Below are 26094 nucleotides of genomic sequence, written 5' to 3'. Positions count from 1 at the left end.
CCCTAGTGTATTTTTAATAAATAAATAAATTGACTCCACTATTAGGATAAATCTATTCTTTTCATTTATGGGCAAATTAAGTATAAAAAGTTGGTAACATTTATGCTTGGATTGAATAATTGTATAACATCCAGAATTCTGTCCCATTTTACAATGTCAAGTGGTGACATACATATATCAAAATCTATTAGTATTAATGGCAATACAGTGGATTATAGTTGATTTGATATCTAGTGGTGAATTGTCTCATTGGAAGTCATACCATGTCTTTTTTATTTTCATAACCATAAAAAGACCTTAATAAAAAATACACATACCTGGAATGCAGAGCTGTTGTCACTATCAACAATTAAAAATAATGGTTTTCTTGTGTAAGGATATAGGTCTCCTGGATGTAAACTGAAATAATAAAAATTGTTCTCCTCAGATCAAAATAAACTTGATTAATTACATATAATATTTAATATTTAGTTAATTTTTTCTATGGAAGCTTATCATAAGGCATTACAGGTGTTTTCAATTACTCTAAAATGCATTTTCAAATTATAAATAAAAGAAAGCTTTTGGGTATAATTTCAAACTTGAATGGTAATCTTTTTTTTAATTAATGCTTTATTATTTTTGTTAAAACATGCATCATTTGAGTTACCTAATCATTTTTAAGACAGATGGGGAGTGTTCTGTTCTTATTTTCTTTGCATTACTGTTCACATAACCTTTTAACTGCTGTAAACCAATTTCTTTTACAAATATTTTCATTTTATATTTTATCTTTTCCAGTTGACTTGATGTTATTTATGCATGATTTTCTAATTTTCTTGATACATATTTATCATGGAGAAACCAAGTTTTAAGTATATAGGTGAACATTTGTATGCATGTCGAGAATGTGTTATATTTTATTTATATCTGATCACCTTAAAATTTATTCATTTCTTTTTCCTTATTGGATGTTACTTCAATAACTAAGCATTGCTTTATACCAATTGATATTTTTTGATTATACCATTTTGATATTAAACATTTGAATTTACCAGTTGGATTCTTTCAACATTCCTGGTCTTCTGTTTTTATTGATAATATCAGCATCTTTTCTACTGTTACATATAACTCCTCCTAAATCATAGGCAGCTGAAATAAAAAAAATGTTTCTATTTTTCAAAATATAAAGTAATACTATAAATATGTTATTGTGAGCTGTAATAGAAATAGTAGCTCAAATACTAATAACAAATGCTTCATCTAGACAACTGTTATAGAAAAAATATATTCTGTGGATATTAATTTTCGTGGATTGAAGTATAAATGGTTTTTCATAGATAATTGATGTGGTTATTTTGCCGAAGTATGCATGCAAGCCTATAGAAAATTGGTGCTTCATTGAATATTTGTATTCATGAATACCTATACTCACAAAATACATTGAACATTTGTATTCATGTATACCTATACTCACAAAATACATTGAACCTTTGTATTCATGAATACCTATACTCACAAAATACATTGAACATTTGTATTCATGTATACCTATACTCACAAAATCCATTGAACATTTGTATTTATGAATACCTATACTCACAAAATCCATTGAACATTTGTATTCATGAATACCTATACTCACAAAATCCATTGAACATTTGTATTCATGTATACCTATACTCACAAAATCCATTGAACATTTGTATTCATGTATACCTATACTCATAAATCCATTGAACATTTGTATTCATGTATACCTATACTCACAAAATCCATTGAAATTATTATCCAATGAATAATATACTGTAAACCAACTTATTTTCACAAGCGATTTATTTTCGCAACTTTCGCGAGTATAAAAATAACACGAATATAAATCGCGAATTTGTAAAACTTGGACCTTTCATTATTAAGCTACGGCATTAAAATGAAAAAATCGCAAAATTAAATAGCTGTGAAGTTGACTAGTAAGGGTAAAACGCGAAATAAAGTATCCGCGAAAATAAGTTGGTTTACAGTATAAGGAATCCACGGTAATGTAACATAAATGTAACTAAAATAGTACATGCTATCTTCATGGTAAAAATAAATTCCAAGGATCAATTTATACTAGATTCCAGTGTGTTTAAAACTGTAGTTTAACCATGTTAACTAATTTGTTATTCTATGTACAATTTAAGAGCACTTGATAGGTGGATAATCGACCCGTAACATTTTTTTCAATAGACCTTCATGTTAATTTTATATATAGTATCAACTATCTATATCATAAATTTAACTTGAATACTGTTACTATTCTAACATTGTTGCTAGCACAAAACCACAACATTTATATTCTTGGTGAATTAAGTGGAACAGCCAAATTCAAAACTGAATTTGAATTTCTCTTTATAAACAGAGCCAACAAAGAGATTCTTCATAACTGTGATAAATCAGATATGGAACCAGGATTTTTTAAATTTTTTAAAACGGAGTAATAGACAACCCCCCCCCCCCCCCGAAAAATAGGCAATGTTTGGAGTAGGACATGTAAAATGTATATGCATCAGACTTGGGGTAATTGTAATTGTAATCATTAATCAGCTGTAATTGATTACAATTTTTCAAGTAATCAGTGTAATCATTAATCAGCCAAAAATCTGATTACATGTAATTTAATTTAATCAATTACTTTTCAAAATACCCTGTAATCATAATTACTTTTTGATTACTTCTGATTACAATGAAAAAAATTTAAAATTGTGTTTTGGTCATTAAATGAACCTCTTTGTTATTCATATTTGATAAATTTTTAACATACTAAAATGGTTTGGTTACTTTACGCATGTCTATATCTACTTCAGTAAAAAATAAACTGTTACAGTATTGAAAAGTCATCATTAGCCTAAGCAGAGACATATACAATTATATACCTTTTTTCTTGGTAAAAGATATTGTACATACATGTATATTCATCATTTTTTAATGATCTTCATATTAATATTTGATAATAACTGTTATATATTCAAGTAATACTTTTCTTTAACCCTGAATTATAATCTTTTGTTAATTTTTGTGATTTTTATCAACTTTGAATTGACAGGTAGGAGACTAATTAAGGTTTGTTTTTATTGCAATTACAAATTAAGTATAGCTGTAGGGAAATATATATGATAAAAGATAAATCAGACATGAACATTTATCTAATTAGCACAAACTAAATTAAAAGATGGACAAATATGTTGTTTAATTTTTTTTTGTATTTGGACTGGACACGTAAAATGCAATGATTTTTAGTATTTACATATTGTTTACAATTTGATTAAACACTTCTATTCAAATTTAACATAGTTTTAACTGGTAACTTTATTTCATCCATACTTAAACTTCCATAAACTGCAACTTGGAATACATATAAATTATGAAAGAGGTCAGAAGACAAACAAAAAACTCTTTATTATGATTTATCTTTATTAAATTAAATTCAAAATAATTCAGAGATCATTGGTGATAAAATGTAATGTATATCTATGTAGTGAAATTTGGTGTTTATTTAAATAAATGAAGTCTAATTTGAAGTTATCATTTTATAATTGAACCAATTGAAATTCTTTCTCAAAAATGCTATAGTGTTATTGAAAGTTTATTCATTCACATCATTCAAAATGTTTTGTTTTTAAATTCATTGTAATCAGATGTAATCATGATTACTTTGCCAATGTAATCATTAATTTAATCAGATACTTTCAGAAATGATGTAATCATTAATTTAATTTAATCGTACAAATGACAAAGTAATTGTAATTTAATCAATTACATTGAAAGTAATCAGACCCATCTCTGATATGCATTAACCATATATGTAGCCCAAGACCCAAAATAGCCAACATTTGGAGTAGGACATATAAAATGTATATGCATTAACCACCAATGTAGCTCGATAAATGTTGGCACCGGCCCCCTCCCCTCCTTTAAATTTAAAGTAAAACTTACCATCATCTGTGTGCTTGGCATTGCCTAAACTACCATCTGCAGACAAATATAATAACATGGCACCATTTGGAGGGAGTTCTTTAAAACCAGAGGCTAGAAATGTATTCATTTGACTATATGTTGGTTTGTACAATAAATATTTGTGAGGGTTATCTCTCTTGGGATTTTTGTCACCATTTTCCTGAAATGAAATCACATGAATTATAAAATATCCACATTTGCTTCTTCTGATTAAGTAAGTAGTTCTTAAAAAAATCATCTCAAAATTTATTTTACCTATTTATCTACTATCTTTATATATTAGAGATAGTAGATCATGCCATGGATAGAAAACAAGTGAATGCCAATCTTAGAAACGAAATGATAAAGGTATAAAAATTACTAGCTACTGTCCTTTTATAAGGCTATTAACAACTTTTTACCAAAAAAAGCTCTCATCAACTGACATTCATATACCATAAATGTTTTTCGTTTCTCGTTTTTTATATAGATTAGACCATTGATTTTCCTGTTTGAATTGTTTTTCACTAGTCATATTTGGGGCTCTTTATAGCTTGCTGTTTGGTGTGAGCCAAGGCTTCATGTCGAAAATTGTACTTTGACCTATAATGGTTTACGTTTACAAATTGTGACTTGGATGGAGAGTTGTCTCATTGGCATTCATATCATATCTTCTTATATCTATATACTTCTTTAGTCTCTAAACTAGAAAATAGTTCTCATTCAACCAGGAGTTTTGACAGAAAATGACCCTCCCTCATTTTCAAATAATAACTGACATTTCCTAATGAAATGAATGAATTTAGACTTACAAATGGTGGTCTACCAGGAGCAGGAGAAGCATCATATATCTGGGTTCCAGTAAAATCTTCTTGTGGTTCTCTTTCTAACGTCTGTAGCACCCTGAACATATCAAGTGTCAATTCACTGAACTTAACCTGAAAACAAAATCGTCCACATAAGTTAGAAGGAAATAAATATTTTATTGAATACATTGGTTTGATTTATTGGTGTTTGCTTTATGCCACCTCAGCACAAAAAGGAAATATCATTTTTTTAATTTTTAACTCAATAATAAAAAAAATTGCCTTGAAAGCCAAATCTTTAGACATTTTCTGTTTTTCAAATTCATATTTGAACAGTGATTGGTTCTCCAATTTATGTATATTTCTTTTTTAAATAAGTATTTGTTTTCTTATCAGTACTGAGTAGTTTAGGTCTAAATTCTTCAAAGCTTAAAGTTTTTCCTGTCTTTCAACTGATTCTATCTAATGTTTATTTTTCTATTAAGTCATAAGTGTCTATATTTGATGCATCAATGGCCAAGAGGTCTAAGTGGTTGAACTACTTTATCACTAGCATGTCAACACTGAGGTTGTATGTGAGAATCCTAAATGTTGCAGATGTGTTCAACTCCAATCTTAACCATTTAGGATTGCATAGCCAGTTTTACTGTCAAAGGTCAGTCAGTGGTTCTCTTTATGAAGTCCAGTGTCCCCGACCAATAAAAATTGGCGGCCATGAAATAGTCAATAGTGCTGAAAGTGGTGTTCAACACCAAATGAAAAGAAAAGAAAAGAAATATCTATATTCTTACCTGATCTGCTGTATTTCCCACGATGATAATTTCTTGTAATGCTAAATATACCGGTGTACTTTTGTCTAATGGGGGCGTGTTTAATGGTGTCAGTCTGTGTGACAACAAGAAATAGTTTGGGTCCACATCATGGATGTCTATTAAATTGTCTGACTGTAAAAAGAAAATACATTAGCAAATTAATTTTATAACAAAACCAAATTTTTTCACATTATTTTTTATTTCATATGGGACAAAATTAATTAACTCATGATATGAAATAATAAATGCAACATGAAATTTTAGTTCACAAACTTGAAACTAAAAAAAAATACTATTTTCTGATGATTTTTCTGTGTATAGAAAAAATAATACAGTTAATTGTTTTTCCAAATTGCACCAATCATAAGCTTGATTTTACTTGTTTGAGCTGCTCTTACTTGACCCAGTACCGGAATGTCCTACCACAATATCTAAAAATGTGTATACACTGGTGGCAAAAGTCAATAATATATACATGCCAAGGCTCCGTGTTGAAGACCTTACTTTGACCTATAATGGTTTTTCTTTTACAAATAGTGAATTGGATGGAGAGTTGTCTTATTGGCACTCTTACCACATTTTCTTATATCTATAGTCTACGAGTATGTTGATGTATAAAGTATATAGCTTTAAAATATTACTTCTAAAAATGCATTGATTTCTCCCACCACTAAGGACCATTCCATTTGATCTTCTGGTTCATAGGTTAATGTGTAGTCTTCTATCTGTGTTTGTAATTCCTTCAATATAATAAAACAAAATCTGATTTTTTTTTTAATCATGAAGTAATTAAACATGTACAGAATAGTTCATCTATGGGAAATAACAATATTAACTTTTGTTGTTGTTAAAACATACTACAAATGAAAAAGACTTTGAAGTAAGATGCTTATATAACTCATAAATTGAATTCTTGAAAAATTATAATAAAATAAACAGTCACAGTTTGCTATCATTCTTCAAAATACTTTTTAAATCTGGAAAATTTTCAAATGACAGAAAATTATTCCAACTTATAATTTTTTACTATTTCTTTAACCTATTATACAAAAGGCTAGGCCTTTTTTTTTTTAATTAGTTGGTTTACGGACAACTAGTGTCAAAGGTTAGGGTCGGAGGAGGTAAAAAAAATAAAAATAAAATAGCAATCTTAGATTTTTTTTTTGTTCACGTATAACTGATCTGAAAAATTTGAGTTGGAGGAAAAAAAAAAAAAAATGCTGTTCATTCATGACATTACAGGGGTTGAGGAGGAGAAATAGTTTAGCTCTTATCTTGATATGCTTTGCATTTGATGGATGGATGGTCAATTGTTGTTTAATGTCTAGTGGCTAATCAGATGCATAATTAGGATGAGAATATGATAATGAGAAATGAAATGCTAAACTGACACACTGAGCCAGAATTTAAATGTGGTAGCTCACAAGGTAACAGTTCCCCCAAAGATATGTTACCTTACCCAAACACATTATTCTGACTCCTTTAATAATTGCAATTGCAGCGTGCTTGGCGAAGAAGCAGCAGATACCAATTTTTAAGTCTTTGATTTGACCGGGTCAAGGTTCAAACCGTCAGACTCCATGGTCCTCCCTCGTTGGGTTTTTGAATTCGTCTGCGTCATTTCGAAGCTTTTCAAAATACGCCGTTCACTACAAACGCTTTATTGACACAGACAAAACGTTTTGGAACGCCTCGGATTTTTTTATTCACAGCACTCGAAAAATCGGGTCGGCGGAATAAAAAACAACACGAAATCAAAATTTTAATTTTATTTCACTTTTAAACAAAATCGGGTCGGCGGATCCGTAAACCAACTAATTAAAAAAAAAAGGCCCTACTGACAACAATTAACTCCCCTGAAACTGTACATGTGTTAACTCCCTTTTACTTGGTTACTATAAGCCATGATATATTTATCAATCATTGATAAACTAGATGTGTCAAAGCGACATGAATGGCAACATGAATGGCCCCGTCTCAAAAAGTTGAAAAATCTGCAATTTCGATAACACATGTGGACACAACCATGATGGTGGTCTCAAATATCAAAAATCAGCTCAAAATCTGGAGGCATATAAAAAAAAAGTCTGTATAACTGTGATTTTCAACAATTTTGGTAAACTCACATGCCAAAAATCATCCCAATATCTGAAAGAGTTTAGAAAGAGTCTGTATAACTGTGATTTTCAACAATTTATCGAAGTCCATAGCCCGTAATTTCGGCAAAAATTAGCGGAGCAAACGAAACTTATACTTGATCTGTAACTCATTATGGTTAACTTGCATACCAAAAAATCAGCCCAATATCTGAAAGAGTTTAGAAAAAAAGTCCATATAACTGTAATTTTCATCAATTTATCAAAGTCCAAAGCCTGTAATTTTAGCAAAAATTAGCGGAGCGGAACCAAACTTAAACTTGATTTGTAACTCATTATGGTTAACCCACATACCAAAAATCAGCCCAATATCTGAAGGCGTTATAAAAAAACCTCCATATAATGGTTTGTTGCGGAATGACAGAACTACGGAATTTCGGAATTACAGTATTATGGAATTTCGGACAAGGGTAAAACTATAGGGCACCAAATACTTCGTTGTGGGCCATAAAAATTGAAAAGTCCAACACATACCTTTACTAAATCTTTAACTAGTTTCATTCTTTTCAGCAACAAACATACAACTATAAATCTGGCATAAAATCTGAGTTTTTTCACCATCAAGTCCGATCTGTAAGAATGAGTAGTAATAAAAGTTAATGCTTTTGGTACAACTTTAGTTTTTAAGCAGCTCTATAGGCAATTTTGCTTCAGATATTTTTTTGGGAAAAATACCTCATAGATTAAAATGAAGAAGGTGTTATTGTTTTGTATGCAGGGACTCCATTACAAGGTTGTACCAAGCTTCATTGCTTCTTGTTTTACAGCCTTAACTGGTTACTTTGGGAAAAGAGTCTGTTCCCAAGGTAACCAGTTAAGGCTCTCAGAGATTAATAAATATACAAGTATAGTAGTTAGTGACACCTGGAAATCTTCTTTTATTAGTATATGAATCAACATATCATGAAGTTATCTTTATTTTGATCATATATAAACTGCGAAATTTGGTCTTATACTGAACACTGAATCAAACAACTAGCATGAATCTTTAACTGTTTAACTTATAAACTACAACAAAAAATTCTGAATATGCAGAACATTTCATTGAATTGGGAAAAAATAAAACAATGGATTAAAATCAATGATTCAAAACAATAACTACTGACAAAAGATGAAGGTTATTCAGGGACACATGAGTGGGACTCTTTACTAGGTAAAATAATTAAATTAGTCTAATGAACAGATATCCCCGAGGAATACAGGAATTTGGAATATTATCTCATCTCATTTCTTTGAAAGCATTTGTTAATTTCTACAATTTTTATAAAATTTCAACAACACCTGTTACAGTATTCTGAGATAAGTGTCAATGTGCAAAAAAAACCCATTGTAGATCATTACTGAAGGCTGTTCTAGTTCTATTTGATTAATTATATATTATATACAGTCAATTGAAAAATAAAATGTGGGTTTTTAGTGAGAAAAAAACACCAAACATGAATCAATTTCATAGATGATTAATATCGAGGTTAAAACAAAGCTTCATACTGTCAATCGGAATAACATATTATAATGAAACATACATCTAATGTAATTATCAATTTGTGGCAGGATTCAGGGGGGAGGAGGGGAGGTATGTAAAGGGAATACATACACTCCCCCTTTGATTGGAAAATATATTCCTTTTAACATTAAATTGTCCCTAAAAATGTTTATTCACTCTGCTCAGCAGTTAACTTTCCATTTTTAATGATATACACCCCATTTTAAACATCATGGATTCAACCCTGATTTGTGCTGAATATAAACTACAAACCTTTCTTCTTTATTAGCTTTTGAATAGTATCCTCTATTCCTAATGGCAGAGTAAAAACTAAAGGCCTCATTTAAATAGTTAGTTTCACTCGTTCTTAAACTGAAATAAATTAAAGATGTGAGGTTATATATATATAGAACAGTGAAATAATAATTTTAATATCTTTACTTGATTAAATTTCATACTATACACCTTGAGTCTTCTCATTCCTCTCCCTTTTTATACCTAATATAGTTAGGTTATCTTATAATATCTGAGAAACAGACATAATCATGAGATTCGATTATTAACCAATAAACCATAAATAGGTCAAGGTCAATTCAACCTTTTCAGACAAACTGAACATCATTCAATATTTTTTTACACCAAAGATAGTGGAACTATTGCTTTAAGAATCAAATAACAGACCAAACCAAAAAAAATTTCACAGTGATCAATGAACCATGAAAATGAGGTCAAGATCAAATAAAACCTGCCAGTTTAATATGTACACATTATAATCATTCAACTGCTTATACCAGTAGTATCTGAGAAACAGATCAAACCACAGAAACTGAACATTGATCAATAAACCATGAAAATGAAGTCAAGGTCCAATAAAACCTGCCAGTAGGACATGTACACCTTTAATAAAATCATGCCACACACTTAATACAGTTGACCTATTGGTTATAGTAACTGAGAAACAGATAAAACCACAAAACTTAAGATTGATCAATGAACCATGAAAATGATGTCATCAAGGTCAGATGAAACCTGCAAGTCAGTCATGAAGACCTTACAATCATTCCATACACCAAATATTATTGACCTAGTGCTTATAGTATATGAGTTATTGACTTGACCAGGAAAACTTAACCTTAATCACTGATCCATGAATAAGGTACAAGTCCAGAAAACCTTATCTAAAGAACATGTTGACCTTACAAGGATCCCATATATATACAAAATAAAGTTAAACATAAATAGGTGAGTATTTCACACAACAAAAAGTCACTGAACCATGAAAATAAGGTCAGGGACGTATGATTGACAAAATCTTCGAAAACATAATAAGACACCTGCACACATAGTATGAAGCATCCTAGACTTCACCTTTTGAAATATATAGATTCCTACAAAATGTTCTTCAATCAAGCTTTAACACTATAGTAAAATTATATAAAGAAGCATTCATTTCTTAATTAAATTTATCTAAATCTTATTATAAAACCATGATATCATTGATGTAGTGTTATAAACATGCTGAAGGCCAGAATTAATTTACTAATAGTCATTACATGTCACTATATTAGTTTAAAGACAAATTTCATTTGCGCTAAAATTAATTAATCGTTATATCGTATCTTTGATGATACAATAAGTCAATACAGTTAAATCCAACTTAAATACATGATGACCTAATTATCTCAATGATATTGAACTACTAAGACACCAATTACAGCTGTATGACCTAATTATTGCCCTTAAGCAAAATTATTTGTATTGTAATTTCATACTAGCTAATGTCGCTAAACTTTACAGACTAAAAAATCAATTACGTACAAAATTACTCTACTTGTTGTTTATTGATCACAGTATCCATAATTAATGCTACAGAGATAGTATATAGTTTGATATGGGATACAAGCTCGTCATAATTTTCTCAAATATATCCCTCTATTGATACAAAATCCAATAATATGTGTAGATTACGTGTGAATTAGTCATTATACGATGCCGATAATAACTTATCTTTTTTTGTTAACATATATTTATACTGTAACAGTCGGTACTACAGTATAGAATGATAGAAAGTCTTCTTCTAACATGACTTAAGGCTTTTAATAAAATTACAAACCATTCTCGTATTAATATTTTATTTCATTATCTTTTTTATTATAAATCAAATGAATTTACAGGAATGATTGAAATTGGACAGAAATTTGTTGGATTTTAAAGCTACATTATAATATGTCAAAAAGTCCATTCATATTTCAATATTTTTTTTAAATTTTTGCGTTTAGTAACTGAAATAAATTATTTTGAAAATAACATTTTATTTTAGAAAGCCTATAAATGTTGATCCTTTTTAAAGACAATCCTTGATATTTCCATAAATAGAACAAAAACAAAATTTACAAAACAAAATCAGGAATTTCCAGAATTCCTTGAGTAGGTGTTGGTGAAAACAGTTCAATAACATTTAGTAATTGTATTAGCTATTGCAGCAATTTAAGACATCTAGCATTGCAGTGCATGTATGTTTCTCTGACTGCAAATAATTAGTAGCAAAAACATATCTTCTTTGAAAAAGGGGGAAGTGGATAAATTGGTTTATGGTTTAGCAAAGGGACAAGAAACAGCTATTTTTTTTCTTTTATATTTTCATGTTTAAATCAGATGTATATATTGTCAAATTTGGAGGTTAATCTAAAGACACATTTTATATATACATAAATCTTTGGTATATAAATATTTCAAACATGTCTATGACTCAGGATTCAGCATTTTATTACTTTAAAATATTTCACTGTTCAATTTACTTTTCAAGTACATTAACTTAATAATAAGTTCTTGTGACCCATTGTACAAATTTTTAGCAAAAATAGTATCTTAGTTGCATCCATCTTTACTGCTACAAAATACTCACTAATAGTGATAATATAGCTGCCCTATCTTTGATGCCACTTCTCCAATCTGCCATCTCTTCAAACCATACTTTGTATCTAATATTTGTCTGAAAAACAAATGTATAAGGAACATATATATAAAACTGTACAATAAACTCATCAAAGATACCAGGCTTATAAATTATAATGTTGTACACCAAAACTCATGTTTTGTATACAAAAGACTTATCAGTGAAGCTTGACTAAAAAAAGTCTAAAGGGTAAGAAGTTGAAGAGCATTGAAGATCAAAAATTCTGAAAGGTTTTACCAAACACAGTAAATGTAATATCTAATCCTGGGCCTGAGGTAGAAAACCCTTAGTAATTTACTATAGCATGATAAGTTTGGTCCACCAATATATCTTACAACAAGAATGTGTCCAAAATACACGGATGCCCTTTCAGCACTATCATTTTCTATGTTCAGTGGACCGTGAAAATGGGATAAAATCTATAATTTGGCATTAAAATTAGAAAGATCATATCATAGGGAACATGTGTACTAATTTTCGCGTTGATTGGACTTCAACTTCATCAAAAACTAACTCGACCAAAAAGTTTAACCACGACCAAAAACTTCAACCTGAAACGAACAGACAAACAGATGCACAGACCAGAAAACAAAATGTCAAAAAATGGGGCATAAAAAAATAATGCCCATAAATGGGGCATAAAAAATACAATTGTATCACCAGGCAATGAGTGTTTGCATAAATATAGGACCTATACATTTTGACTGTGCATTCATAATTTTTCATTGGATACAAATTTTTCATGGCCCTCATTGATATACATGTATATTAATTTATATATGTGAACCAAAAATTTAGATATTCAACAAAGTACTTCTTTCCTATAAGGCTTATATGCTGACTTTGGCTAACCATGAAATTCAAATTTTTTATCAATCCACAAATTGGTTCACACAAAAATACATGAATACACACTGCTTGAATAGCTCAAAACATTTTCCAAACTAATGTATCTCTTTTCAAAGCAGTACATGTGGATTATACGTCAAATAAACAACAACCAAACATAAAAATATAAACAAATGACATCTGATGTAGAGGGCAACATAGACTTCATCAATAGACACTGAGGTGTGACTGCCTAAATTATAGTTCAAGCTCTAAATTGTCCTGAGAGTGTATAAATTTAACAGAAACACATAAAAACCATACTCTCCAAAATAAACCAGGTGCTTAGCAGGGCACAGCTTTATACGACCGCAGAGGTCCAACCCTGAACAGTTGGGGCAAGAGTATGGACACAACATTCAAGATTGATACAGCTCTGAATTTGGATTGTGATCAAATTTTTGACATAATATGGGTTTCTGACACAAAACAAATGTCAAGATCTTACAAATCTATAGCGCAATATTGTGCAATTAAAGATTTCTTTTTCAAACTTTAAAAAAATTTGAAATTGAGAAATTTGGGAAAAAAAAATTGAAAACTATTACACCCCCCCCCCCCCTATTTTTTTTGCAATTAGTCCAAAACCTGACATTTTATTATACATAATTTACAAGTAGTGTAAGGGAGGTAAATCTGCACACCCCCCCCAAGTCAATACTAACCATCCCTTCATACTATGAAAACTTGTGGTACAAGTAATTGTTTGAAAACTACAAAACTGCTTATTTTGGGCCCCCCCCTTTTGGTCCCTAATTCCTAAACTATTGTGACCATAACCCCCAAAATCAATCCCAACCTTCCTTTAGTGGTATTGAACCATCTGGTAAAAATTTATAGAGACCCATTCACTAAAACTAAAGTTATTGTCTGGAAACTAAATGCGTCTTCGGACGACGAAGACACAGACGATGCAGACAACAATGACATGATAGCATTATACGACGCAAAAATATTTGCAGTTGTATAAAAACTTATGATATGTCATAATAAACTACTAACCAGGCTACTGGCTTGGGATAGGAATATGAAAATGTGGGGTTGGGAAAGTAATACTGTTTTTTAGAGAGCTCAAACCCCCCTTTTAATATCAATCAACTTGTTTATGCCTTTATTGCTTATCAAAATAAAGCACATAACAGGGTCCAAAGTTTTATTGCTTATCAAAATAAAGCACATAACAGGGTCCAAAGTTTCAACCATTCCCACATGTATATCGTTTTTATAGTTGGGAGCTGTAATTTTTAGGCTCAGCAATCTGAACCTTTAGCCAACAATATCAAGTTCTAGAGTACATGGAGTAGTGAATTTTATCATGACTACCAGGTAGTATGTATTTGAAATAAAGAGCTGTGCAATGAGCAAATGATGCACCCATCCTCCTTTTAGCTTGTCTTAATGCTTCAATCAAATTCATATGACCAACTAGAAATACTACTAAAAAAAAACTCCCAATAAAAAACAAAAACACACTTGCACACACAGTGGTACAAGTTGACACAAAACATGAATAATTTGGCACTATTCATTTATCTAAGTTTCATGCCTCGATTTTTGAACTGATAAAATTATATAAGTTATAACTGTCCAAAGTTTTAAAAATGGACAGTTTTCAACAATTTATCAACAAATAAAATTACATAACTCCTCAATGTGATTACGTCATATATCAGAAACTTATAAATAAAAATCTTTATTTAGCTTTGTTAATGGTTAAACCAGTCACCCATGTTTTTATTTTGTTTTCTTTTTAAAATTTAAATATTTTATTTCACTACTAGTTGTGAACAATGTTAGCGCTACAACAATGATGCTAAGGTTCCTCCCTGTGTTATTAATTGCTAATGAAACCAGGGGATTTGATTAGCAAAATATATATTAAATTTATATTTTGTGTTTTGAGTCATCCATGTTTAACAAAAAGTGCTCAAGGAGATTTTGTGAATATTGTACAAAAACTGGAATTGGATTGTAATTAAATATTTGACACATATAAAACAAAAATGTGTCCCCAGTAAAGGGATGCCCCATCCGCACCATCATTTTCTATGTTCAGTGGACCGTGAAAATGGGATAAAATCTATAATTTGGCATTAAAATTAGAAAGATCACATCATAGGGAACATTGATTGGACTTCAACTTCATCAAAAACTTTAACCTGAAGGTGGATGAACGGACAGATGAACAAATGTATGTACGGACAGACGCCCAGACCAGAAAACATAATGCCCATAAATGAGGCATAAACAAGAATGTGTCCATAGTACATGGATGCCCCGCTCCCACTATCATATTCTATGTTCAGTGGACCGTGAAATTGGGGTCAAAACTTTAATTTGAAATTAAAATTAGAAAGATCATATCATAGGGAACATGTGTACTAAGTTTCAAGTTGATGTAACTTTAACTTCATCAAAAACTACCTTGACCAAAAACTTTAACCTGAACTTTGCACTATCATTTTCTATGTTTAGTGGACCATGAATTTGGGGTCAAAACTATAATTTGGCATTAAAATTAGAAAGATCATATCATGGGGAACATGTGTATTAAGTTTCAAGTTGATTGGACTTCAGTTTCATCAAAAACTACCTTGACCAAAAACGAGATGAACGGACAGCAGACGAACGAACGTACAGATGGACGCACAGACCAGAAAACATAATGCCCATAAATGGGGCATAATAAATGGGGAATAAAAAGAAGATGTGGTATGATTGTCAATGAGACAACTCTCCACAAGAGACAACCAGGTGCTCCACAGGGCGCAGCTTTATACGACCGCAGAGGTCGAACCCTGAACAGTTGGGGCAAGTATGGACAAAACATTCAAGTGTGATACAGCTCTGAATTTGGATTGTGATCAAATTTTTGACATTACATGGTTTTTTTTCACACAAAACAAATGTCAAGATTTTACAAATCAATTAAAGATTTCTTCTTCAAACTTTTTAAATCTAAAATTAAATAGTTGACACAGCATAGGTTTCTGACACAGAATGAATGTGGTCTAATGAACTTCTTTTTTTTTTGCCTTTGAGCAATTCACTATGCTGTTGAATATTAATCCTCTCAAAAAAATGTTTGAAGAAATTTTCTTTTTATTAATGAAATCTGAAATGAGAAAAATTTACCCCCCCCCCCTTTTTTTTTCACATCCCTGTTTCCCTTTTTCAGCAGCAACATTTTATATTGGCAAATTTCCAATGAAGTTATTTACATAAAGTTATTGGCAAATAAAAATAGAAAATGACATCATAGTCATGTCTGGCAAATGTCCAACATACATTATCTAAAAACATTTTAGATAAGATAAGGAAAAAAAGCTTCATCAGCAACATTTTATATTGGCAAATTTCCAATGAAGTTATTTACATAAAGTTATTGGCAAATAAATATAGAAAATGACATCATAGTCATGTCTGGCAAATTTCCAACATATATTATCAACTACTATTCTATACAAAGAAAGATAACTCCAATTGAAAATTAATTGCTATTGCACAATATTGTGCAATTAGATATTTCTTGCTATTGTGCAATACTGTGCAATTGAAAATTTCTTGCTATTGCACAATACTTGATATGGAATCCTGATTTGGACCAACTTGAAAACTGGGCCCATAATCAAAAATCAAAGTACATATTTAGATAAAGCATATCAAATAAGCCCAAGAATTTAATTTTTGTTAAAATCAAACTTAGTTTAATTTTGGACGCTTTGGACCTTAATGTAGACCAAATTGAAAACTGGACCAAAAATTAAGAATCTACATACACAGTTAGATTTGGCATATCAAAGAACCCATTTATTCAATTTTTGATGAAATCAAACAAAGTTTAATTTTGGACCCCCATTTGGACCAACTTGAAAACTAGGCCAATAATTAAAAATCTAAGTACATTTTTAAATTCAGCATATCAAAGAACCCCAAGGATTCAATTTTTGTTAAAATCAAACTAAGTTTAATTTTGGACCCTTTGGACCTTAATGTAGACCAATTTGAAAACGGGACCAAAAATTAAGAATCTACATACATAGTTAGATTCGGCATATCAAAGAACCCCAATTATTCAATTTTTGAAGAAATCACACAAAAAAAAAAGTTCAATTTTAGACCCTTTGGGCCCCTTACTCCTAAACTGTTAGGACCAAAACTCTCAAAATCAAACCCAACCTTCCTTTTATGGTCATAAACCTTGTGTTTAAATTTCATAGATTTCTATTTACTTATACTAAAGTTATGGTGCAAAAACCAAAAATAATGCTTATTTGGGCCCCTTTTTGGCCCCTAATTCCTAAACTGTTGTGACCTCAACTCCAAAAATCAATCCCAACCTTCCTTTTGTGGTCATAAACCTTGTGTTAAAATTTCATTGATTTCTATTTACTTATACTAAAGTTATTGTGCGAAAACCAAGAATAATGCTTATTTGGGCCCTTTTTTGGCCCTTTATTCCTAAACTGTTGGAACCAAAACTCCCAAAATCAATCCCAACCTTCCTTTTGTGGTCATAAACCTTGTGTCAAAATTTCATAGATTTCTATTCACTTAAACTAAAGTTATAGTGCGAAAACCAAGAAAATGCTTATTTGGGCCCTTTTTGGCCCCTAATTCCTAAAATGATGGGACCAAAACTCCCAAAATCAATCCCAACCTTCCTTTTGTGGTCATAAACCTTGTGTTAAAATTTCATTGATTTCTATTCACTTTTACTAAAGTTAGAGTGCGAAAACTAGAAGTATTCGGACGACGACGCCAACGTGATAGCAATATACGACCAAAAAATTAAAAATTTTGCGGTCGTATAAAAATGACACAGAAATTAACAACTAAAGGTTACTGTACGGGCTTTCAACAATGAGCAGAGCTCATATTGCATAGTCAGCTATAAAAGGCCCCAAAATGACAATGTAAAAGAATTCAAACGTGAAAACTAACAGCCTTATTTATGAACAAAAAAGAACGAATAACAAATATGTAACACATAAACAAACAAAAACCACTGAATTACAGGCTCCTGACTTGGGACAGGCACATACATACATAATGTGGCGGGGTTAAACATGTTAGTGGGATTCCAACTCTGCCCTAACCTGGGACAGTGGTATAACAGTACAACATACGAACAAACTATAAAAATCAGTTGAAAAATAGGTTTCTGACACAGAATAACTGTTGTTAAAGAACTTACATGTAGAACTGGTTATATGATTCGAATATATAGTCAAATTTTTGCTGTTGCAAAATTGACTTCCCCCTAATTTTTGCTTTTTTGGAATACACTATGCTGTTGCAAATTAATATTCCTTAGTAAGCATGTTTAAAATAGTAACCTCTAAAAATAAACTGACAGCTAATCAGCTCAAGACAATACAACATTCCTTTACACATACTTTAAAAGCAGTGTACTGTGAGGGAGGTAATCCAACTTAACATTGTACTAATGTTATTGTCCATTAACCAGGAAACCCTTGTTTTTCCCTTTTTTTGCTCCTAATTCCTAACGGTCTGAGCCATAACCCCCAAAGCCAATCCTACCATCCCTTTGTGGTATAGAAACTTGAGTTAAAATATCAAATAGATCCATACACCGTTCCACAAGTTATAGTCTGCAAACTAGAAAAATGCTTATTTAGGCCCTTTTTTTGGCCCCTGATTTCTAAATTGTTAGAACTATAATCCCCAAAATCAATCCCATCCTTCCTTTTGCGGTTATAAACCATGTGTGTAAATTTCATGGATTTCTATTCACTTATACTAATGTTATTGTCCGGAATCCTAATGTCTTCAGACAACACTGACGACTACGACGACATGATACCAATATTTGATTGCAAAATTTCTGAGACAGTTTATGATGTTGTTACACTTATTCTGTAGAATGTGTACACTCTAGTATGCATGACCACCATCTGACAAGGGAGACAATTTAAATACACCCTCGCATGCATGACAACTATTTGAAAGAGGGACAATTTTTAAAAGTACAATGTACACTCTGCCATACATGAGCACTATCTGACAAGAGAAAAAATTTAAGTTCACTATCACATGCATGAGCATCATCTGACAAGGGAGACAATTTAAGTTCATTCTAGCATGAATGAGCACCATCTGACAAGGGAGACAATATAAGTTCACTCTCGCATGCATGAGCACCATCAGACAAGGGAGACAATTTAAGTACACCCTCGCATGCATGACAACTATTTGAAAGAGGGACAATTTTTAAAATTACAATGTACACTCTGGCATGCATGAGCCCTATCTGACAAGAGAGAAAATTTAAGTTCACTATCGCATGCATGAGCACCATCTGACAAGGGAGACGATTTAAGTACACCCTTGCATGCATGTGCAACATCTGGCAAGGGAGACAATTTAAGTTCACTCTCGCATGCATGAGCACCATCTGACAAAGGAGACAATTTCAGTATACCCTTGCAAAACAACTCTTACCTGTGCTGCTGCTGAAATTTCCAAAGTTTTGTATATACATCAAAAGTTCTACCAAAATATGACTGCCACTGTTTATGTCCATACTGAGGGAGGTCTCTGAAAATAAATAAATATATTTAAAATTTAGAAAATAAGTGAGATAATAAAACAGATGGCCTTAAATATTGTGTGTCGGGTGATGATACTTTTAAATCTATCTGTACTAACATGACTAAGGTAATCAGAGTTCAACTAGAAGGGTAATTATTTGGTATTCTTGATCTCTGTAGTAAAATTACTGCTATACATGTACAGTGCAGACAATCTACCATTTCCAGTCTGTCAAACTGTTTTAGGGTTATACTGTCAGACCGAAAAAGAAATTTGAATTTTTCTTCATTATATTCAACCAAAAACTCCTAAACATTCTGTCTGACAGAATGATTTTTCAACTGACATTTTGTCAGTCAGACATAGTTTTGAATAAACTGCATTTCTTTGTTGAATGTTCAATTTTACAAATATTAATGTTTTCAACTTTTTCATAAGAATCGAATGTCATAATTATAAATCTCAAATCCACTAACCGTTTCATGAATTAAAATGTACATTTATGTTCAAACAAATCTTCATTTATAGAATAAATACATGTACACAGCCAATGTTTTTAAAACTAATCATGTTAATAAAAATAATATATTAAAAAAAAAATTATTTAATTATAGACATGTACCAATATTCATTGCAAACCATTAGATCTGTTTTAATTTTTTAAGGCATATATTGAGGGCTTTTCTACTGCTCCATTCTTGGGGGCAACATTATGGTACTTTAAGGTGGAACTTAACACTACAGGGAGATAACTCTGTAAAGTCAGCTAAACGTTTTAGCTATGTTGTGTTGTAAAAGGAATATTAAGCTTCTCAATGATCAAAATTGGTGTTTGTCAAACTGCTATACAGTCGGAAACCAGGTTGAAATAGAACAAAAGAATTGAAGCTCTTTGTTAGAGAAGGCGATAAATGTTTACTGTATTGTTTACTATAGTGACAATATTTTAAAAAGTTAATAGAAACAAACAAAATTGCAATTTTCTTCTCAATTACGAGGTGTTTTATTTTAAAAACACCATTTGCATAAGTTTTCAATTTATCTAGTACATAGTTAAGCAGAACAATTACATGAATTAGATATCAAGTCGACGACATGGGTATCTTTCAAGTTGGATGAAGAAAATGCATAACCTCCGATTTTTATGAAAAAATTACCACGGACAGAAAACATATCAATCTATTAATTCAGTAATTTTCGTGTCTGCCCTTCCATTATGTGACTGAAGAAAAAATTCCAAAAAATGGGTAACAATTGTATCGAAAAGAGAAAATCGAGTGCACCTTTTTATGTTAGGGCGTGTTTGAGTTGAGAATTTTGTCTTGATATTGTACAAAATAAGAATATTTCATACATCGTCTCGCTTCAGATTCTATCATTTTTATATATTAAAGCTACAGGTTGACTTTATAACACAAAACAATCACAGTACAAAAAGATGTAATATATGGGTCAAGTGAAATACATATCTAATGAGTCACAAAAACAGAGAAGGTGTGTTCATATAGCTATTTTTTTACTGAAAGTACTTGACGACAGTCTTTCAAGTTGGATGATGAAAATGCATATCTTTGAAAAATTCTAATTTTTTTGTGTGTGATTACTAGGGTTCATAGTCTTCATACACTAAAACTAGAGGCTCTCAAGAGCCTGTATCGCTCACCTGATTCTACTTGGGTTTTTGAAATCATATAAAAAATATAAAATTTGGCTAAAAGTGACAACACAACCTCATTTATAAGGAAAGGAACATGTTTAATTTCATTCAAAAGTCCCCCACTGGTGGCCATCTTGGATGACGGATCAGCTACAAAGTAACAACACTTGGTCAGCACCTCATAAGGAACATTCATGCCATGTTTGGTTTTATTCCATTCAGTGGTTCTCTAAAAGAAGTCATTTGTATGCATTTCCCATAGGGTCCTATGTTAAACTAAGTCCCCTGCTGGCGGCCATCTTGGATGATGGATCGGCTACAAAGTAACAACACTTGGTCAGCACCTCATAAGGAACATTCATGCAATGTTTGGTTTCATTCCATTCAGTGGTTCTCTAAAAGAAGTCATTTGTATGCATTTCCCATAGGGTCCTATGTTAAACTAAGTCCCCCGCTGGCGGCAATCTTGGATAATGGATCGGCTACAAAGTAACAACACTTGGTCAGCACCACATTAGGAACATTCATGCCATGTTTGATTTCATTCCATTCAGTGGTTCTCTAAAAGAAGTCATTTGTATGCATTTCCCATAGGGTCCTATGTTAAACTATGTCCCCTGCTGGCGGCCATCTTTGATGATGGATCAGCTACAAAGTAACAACACTTGGTCAGCACTCCATAAGGAACATTCATGCTATGTTTGGTTTCATTCCATTCAGTGGTTCACTAGAAGAAGTCATTTGTATGCATTTCCAATAGGGTCCTATGTTAAACTAAGTCCCCGCTGGTGGCCATCTTGGATAATGGATCGGCTACAAAGTAACAACACTTGGTCAGCACTCCATAAGGAACATTCATGCTATGTTTGGTTTCATTCCATTTAGTGGTTCTCTATAAGAAGTCATTTGTATTCATTTCCCATAGGGTCCTATGTTAAACTAAGTCCCCCGCTGGCGGCCATCTTGGATGATGGATCGGCTACAAAGTAACAACACTTGGTCAGCACCCCATAAGGATAATTCATGCTATGTTTGGTTTTATTCCATTCAGTGGTTCTCTAAAAGAAGTCATTTGTATGCATTTCCCATAGGGTCCTATGTTAAACTAAGTCCCCGGCTGGCGGCCATCTTGGATGATGGATCGGCAACAAAGTAACAACACTTGGTCAGCACCTCATAAGGAACATTCATGCCATGTTTGGTTTCATTCCATTCAATGGTTCTCTAAAAGAAGTCATTTGTATGCATTTCCAATAGCGTCCTATATTAAACTAAGTCCCCCGCTGGCGGCCATCTTGGATGATAGATCGGCTACAAAGTAACAACACTTGGTCAGCACCTCATAAGGAATATTCATGCCATGTTTGGTTCCATTCCATTCAGTGGTTCTCTAGAAGAAGTTCAAAATGTAAATTGTTAACGACGACGACGACGGACGACAAGTGGTGAGAAAAGCTCACTTGGCCCTTCGGGCCAGGTGAGCTAAAAATCTAGTCTGCCCTTCCACGAAATATCTAATTAAAATTTTTTTAAATGTTTATGAATTTTCGAAAATTCCACCTGACAACCGATCAGACAATAGTTTCAAGTTGAATCAATGCAGACAAGATTATTAACTGATGCTCATTAGCTAGTTGATACTTTTGTCTTTTAAAATACAACTGACATATAAGGATCGTAATGGTGCAATGTGGATAAATTTATCGGTTTCCAAGAGCAATATTGGTAGCGCGTCATCCCTACAATGGCTTCCATTTCTACGATTGTGAAAATGAACTGGCGTAATGGGGAGATAATTTTGACGAAGTAGACTCCTGACTGTATATAACCAGTGTAATTTTTCTGACAAAACAGGTGGTTCAAAATTTTTGAAATTTTTATATTTTTGTTAAAGAGTCAAAGTAAATACTTTGACAAAATTTTATGAAAATTAAACGAGCCAAATAAATTTTAGTGAAAATGTTGGGTACAACATGTACCACCTTTATTTCTAGATAGTAATATTTCTGTGTTCAATTTAATTTTACAAACTAAAGTCAGAAATCTAGACAGTATGGACAACTTTTAAGTTCGATGCATTTCCGTCAAAAACTTTGGTTTTAGTGAACATCATTCGTGCGTTAAAGAGCGTCGTCATTTCCGTTCCAATGTTGAGCAGGTGGTTGGACAACTATGATGGTATATTGCACGAATTATTCAGCAAATTGAATTATCATAATTGACAATCAGCACTGCTGTCATTAAGGAATTGTGATGAAGTACTATACAGGTACATGTACAAATGTAGATGCATAGAAAATGTCACATACATGTAATATGACTTTTCATCTTCTTAAATAAAAAGACAACTATCCTGGATCTCACCTATCTTCTATTGCTGTGATGATTACAATATTATCTTATTCTTTTAAAGAGATATATTGAGGGTCTGGAATAGTGCAAAAACCTCTTTCACAGGTATGTGTACATGTAGCACCTGTCTCATCTAGATCGCTATTTGAAAGTCTGTGCTGCTTGCCCCAAAGAACCTGAGCCTCTTGAACAGTTGACTTCAAAAAACTTTTCTGTGATTTTTTCCATTGTGAAGATTGAATTTTATGGGAACCTTTGTGATGTCCAGTTAGGCCAAAAAAAAATATATATATTCTTGTTTCCTGCAACCAGCCAGAAAAAAATCAATGAAAATAGGGTAGGAAAATGATTTTATTTTATTTTTTTCATTTCATTTTTTTTCCATTATTTTTTCAGGCATAAACTTTTGTTCCATTATAATTTCGTATTCATGTTATTATTTTGATATTATGAAAGCACTTTTGAGATCCAGGATTCTGATTAGAATCATCATGGTGTTTGTAGCACATGTGGTTTTCAATGTGTTAAGTACAATGTAACGTCATTGTTTCTTTTTCTTTCCACTCCCAATGAGTACAAAGTTCAAAGTTCTTTATTTTCCAATTAAGGGCCCCTGACGGGACATAATGACAACAATACACAATACATTCTGATTCTTAACACATAAACATATATTGAAGATAAAATTAAAATTTCAATTCACATGAAGAGAATATAATATCATAGAATATATATATCATATAAAATATCACAACATAAAACAATTGTTATTGTTATTATTTATAAGTTATTTTAGTTGTCTCAAAGTTTCATATCTTTGATTTTTTTTTCTGCCATGCCAGAGTGCCAGCAAAAATAGTTTAATAATTTATTAATTCACCATATTAAATTGAGAATGGAAATAGTTTGCTAACAGAGGTCCACCTCATCTCTTATCCATAAAAATAAGTTGAAGGAATAAATAATACAAGTCACTAAAATGGAAAAGAGACCAAGAGCAAATGCACTTGGACATGTTAGTAAGTGGAATTTTAGATTCCTCTTAACATCCTCATGACTACATGTAGTGCACAAACGTAAAAAATTGTTCACTTTAATGCAGAATTCACCAAGGGATGATACTAAAAGGTTTTGGGATCCAAAATCGTATGTAATCATGGTAATTATATTTACAAATGCATATATATACATATTCAACACTCTAGCATAGCAGTAGCAGGTGCAAGTGAAGTGACAAGGTCCCACAACTCTTTAATTAGTATGTTCATGTTTGGCTATAACATGTACCTTTCAAGTTAAAAATGTCTCAGTCTGACAATCAAAATAAACCTGAATAAACTGAACAATAAAGACAGCAAAGGTCAGGAAAAAATCTGGGATTAGGCTCACAGGTTTATTTGTCTACAATCACAATTTTGTGAAATTCCTAGTTTTAATCAAAATTTTGACTAGCCTGTGGGACTGCTGTTTTGATATCACTATTTCTTTTTTTGATTAGTTTTCATTTTGATAGTGTTTGACTAAAAAACTTAAGGGTTGGTCGGGTAGCAGGAAACAAGACTATATTTATTTTTGGTCTTATGGCGGACAAGTAAAATTAGGTGTATTAAAGGAAAATATATTTTTCCACAAATTTGTATGCTAGGTGAATAAGATTTCATTCAAAAAAGTCTTCATTTATGAATCTGAATGATCAAGGTCAAGAGGTGTAAATCACATCATTGAACAATCTTTTTCTACTGTGATGTAATAAGGTATGCATTGTGTTCTGATATAGGTAGGGATCTAGCATGAATTCCAAAGACAAAGTGACCTACATTGTATGGATGAGTTAACCCTGTTTCTTCAGTAACAGAAATCCATCAACATACTACTGTTTACTTTATTGAGGGTGGTAAAGGGTTATTTCCGTGCAACATGTTTTGCCATTTTTATTCCACGTGCAGGTGTGAAAAAGGTTCGTTATTCACCTTGTTTTGTGAAATCAGTAAAAAGATCAACGTGCAAGACATTTTTTTAAATTGTTCATTCATTATGAAATGTCAATTTTATTTCGCATTCTTCTGTGCAGATACCACCCTTTTACATCCCTCATTAGGCATTTAGATAAAACCAGCCTCCTATTTAACATTTAAGATCTGTTGCCGTGATTGAAATGTTTAACCGATTTACATCTTTATGCACAGCTTGTCATGCTTCTGAGTTTGGAAAAATATTCAGATGCTAGCAAGTGTCAGAAATATTGTAATCATGCAAACATCTATATAGTAAGTTATTATTTTAAGGAAACATGTGCACAACACAAAAATACCTAAGGCCATTGAATAACTGTTTAGATTTCTCAAGAAGGTGACAAAACTCATTCACAACTTTCTTTTCATTCTCATCCATAGTCGGCACCAAGTCAGTGGCCGACATTTTGATGTTTGTGTGGTTACATTATCAGAAGTTACAGATTTTTATTACAAATCATAT

At 31.7% G+C, this 26094-nt stretch overlaps 1 protein-coding gene across 2 annotated transcripts in view; it reads right to left on the bottom strand.

Moving 5' to 3' along the window:
• LOC143062902 (protein SCAI-like) overlaps positions 1-26045 on the bottom strand; it is a 38696-nt gene extending 12651 nt beyond the window's left edge. For both annotated transcript variants that reach the window (XM_076234720.1, XM_076234721.1), the window contains exons 1-11: positions 25931-26045; positions 19521-19616; positions 12117-12203; positions 9485-9583; positions 8203-8299; positions 6214-6312; positions 5552-5704; positions 4767-4892; positions 3955-4135; positions 1035-1131; positions 318-399 (exon numbers count right to left, since the gene is read on the bottom strand). In XM_076234720.1, the coding sequence (XP_076090835.1) occupies positions 318-399; positions 1035-1131; positions 3955-4135; positions 4767-4892; positions 5552-5704; positions 6214-6312; positions 8203-8299; positions 9485-9583; positions 12117-12203; positions 19521-19616; positions 25931-26037 (1224 nt within the window). In that variant the 5' untranslated portion in view covers positions 26038-26045. The remainder of the gene's footprint in view (positions 1-317; positions 400-1034; positions 1132-3954; positions 4136-4766; positions 4893-5551; positions 5705-6213; positions 6313-8202; positions 8300-9484; positions 9584-12116; positions 12204-19520; positions 19617-25930) is intronic.
• Between the last annotated feature and the right edge of the window lie 49 nt (positions 26046-26094).

The sequence above is a fragment of the Mytilus galloprovincialis genome, chromosome 2, assembly GCF_965363235.1.
Source record: "Mytilus galloprovincialis chromosome 2, xbMytGall1.hap1.1, whole genome shotgun sequence".
Taxonomy (NCBI): Eukaryota; Metazoa; Mollusca; class Bivalvia; order Mytilida; family Mytilidae; genus Mytilus; species Mytilus galloprovincialis.
The sequence above is the reverse complement of the archived record's forward strand: the minus strand, read 5'-3'. Positions and strand labels throughout refer to the sequence as shown.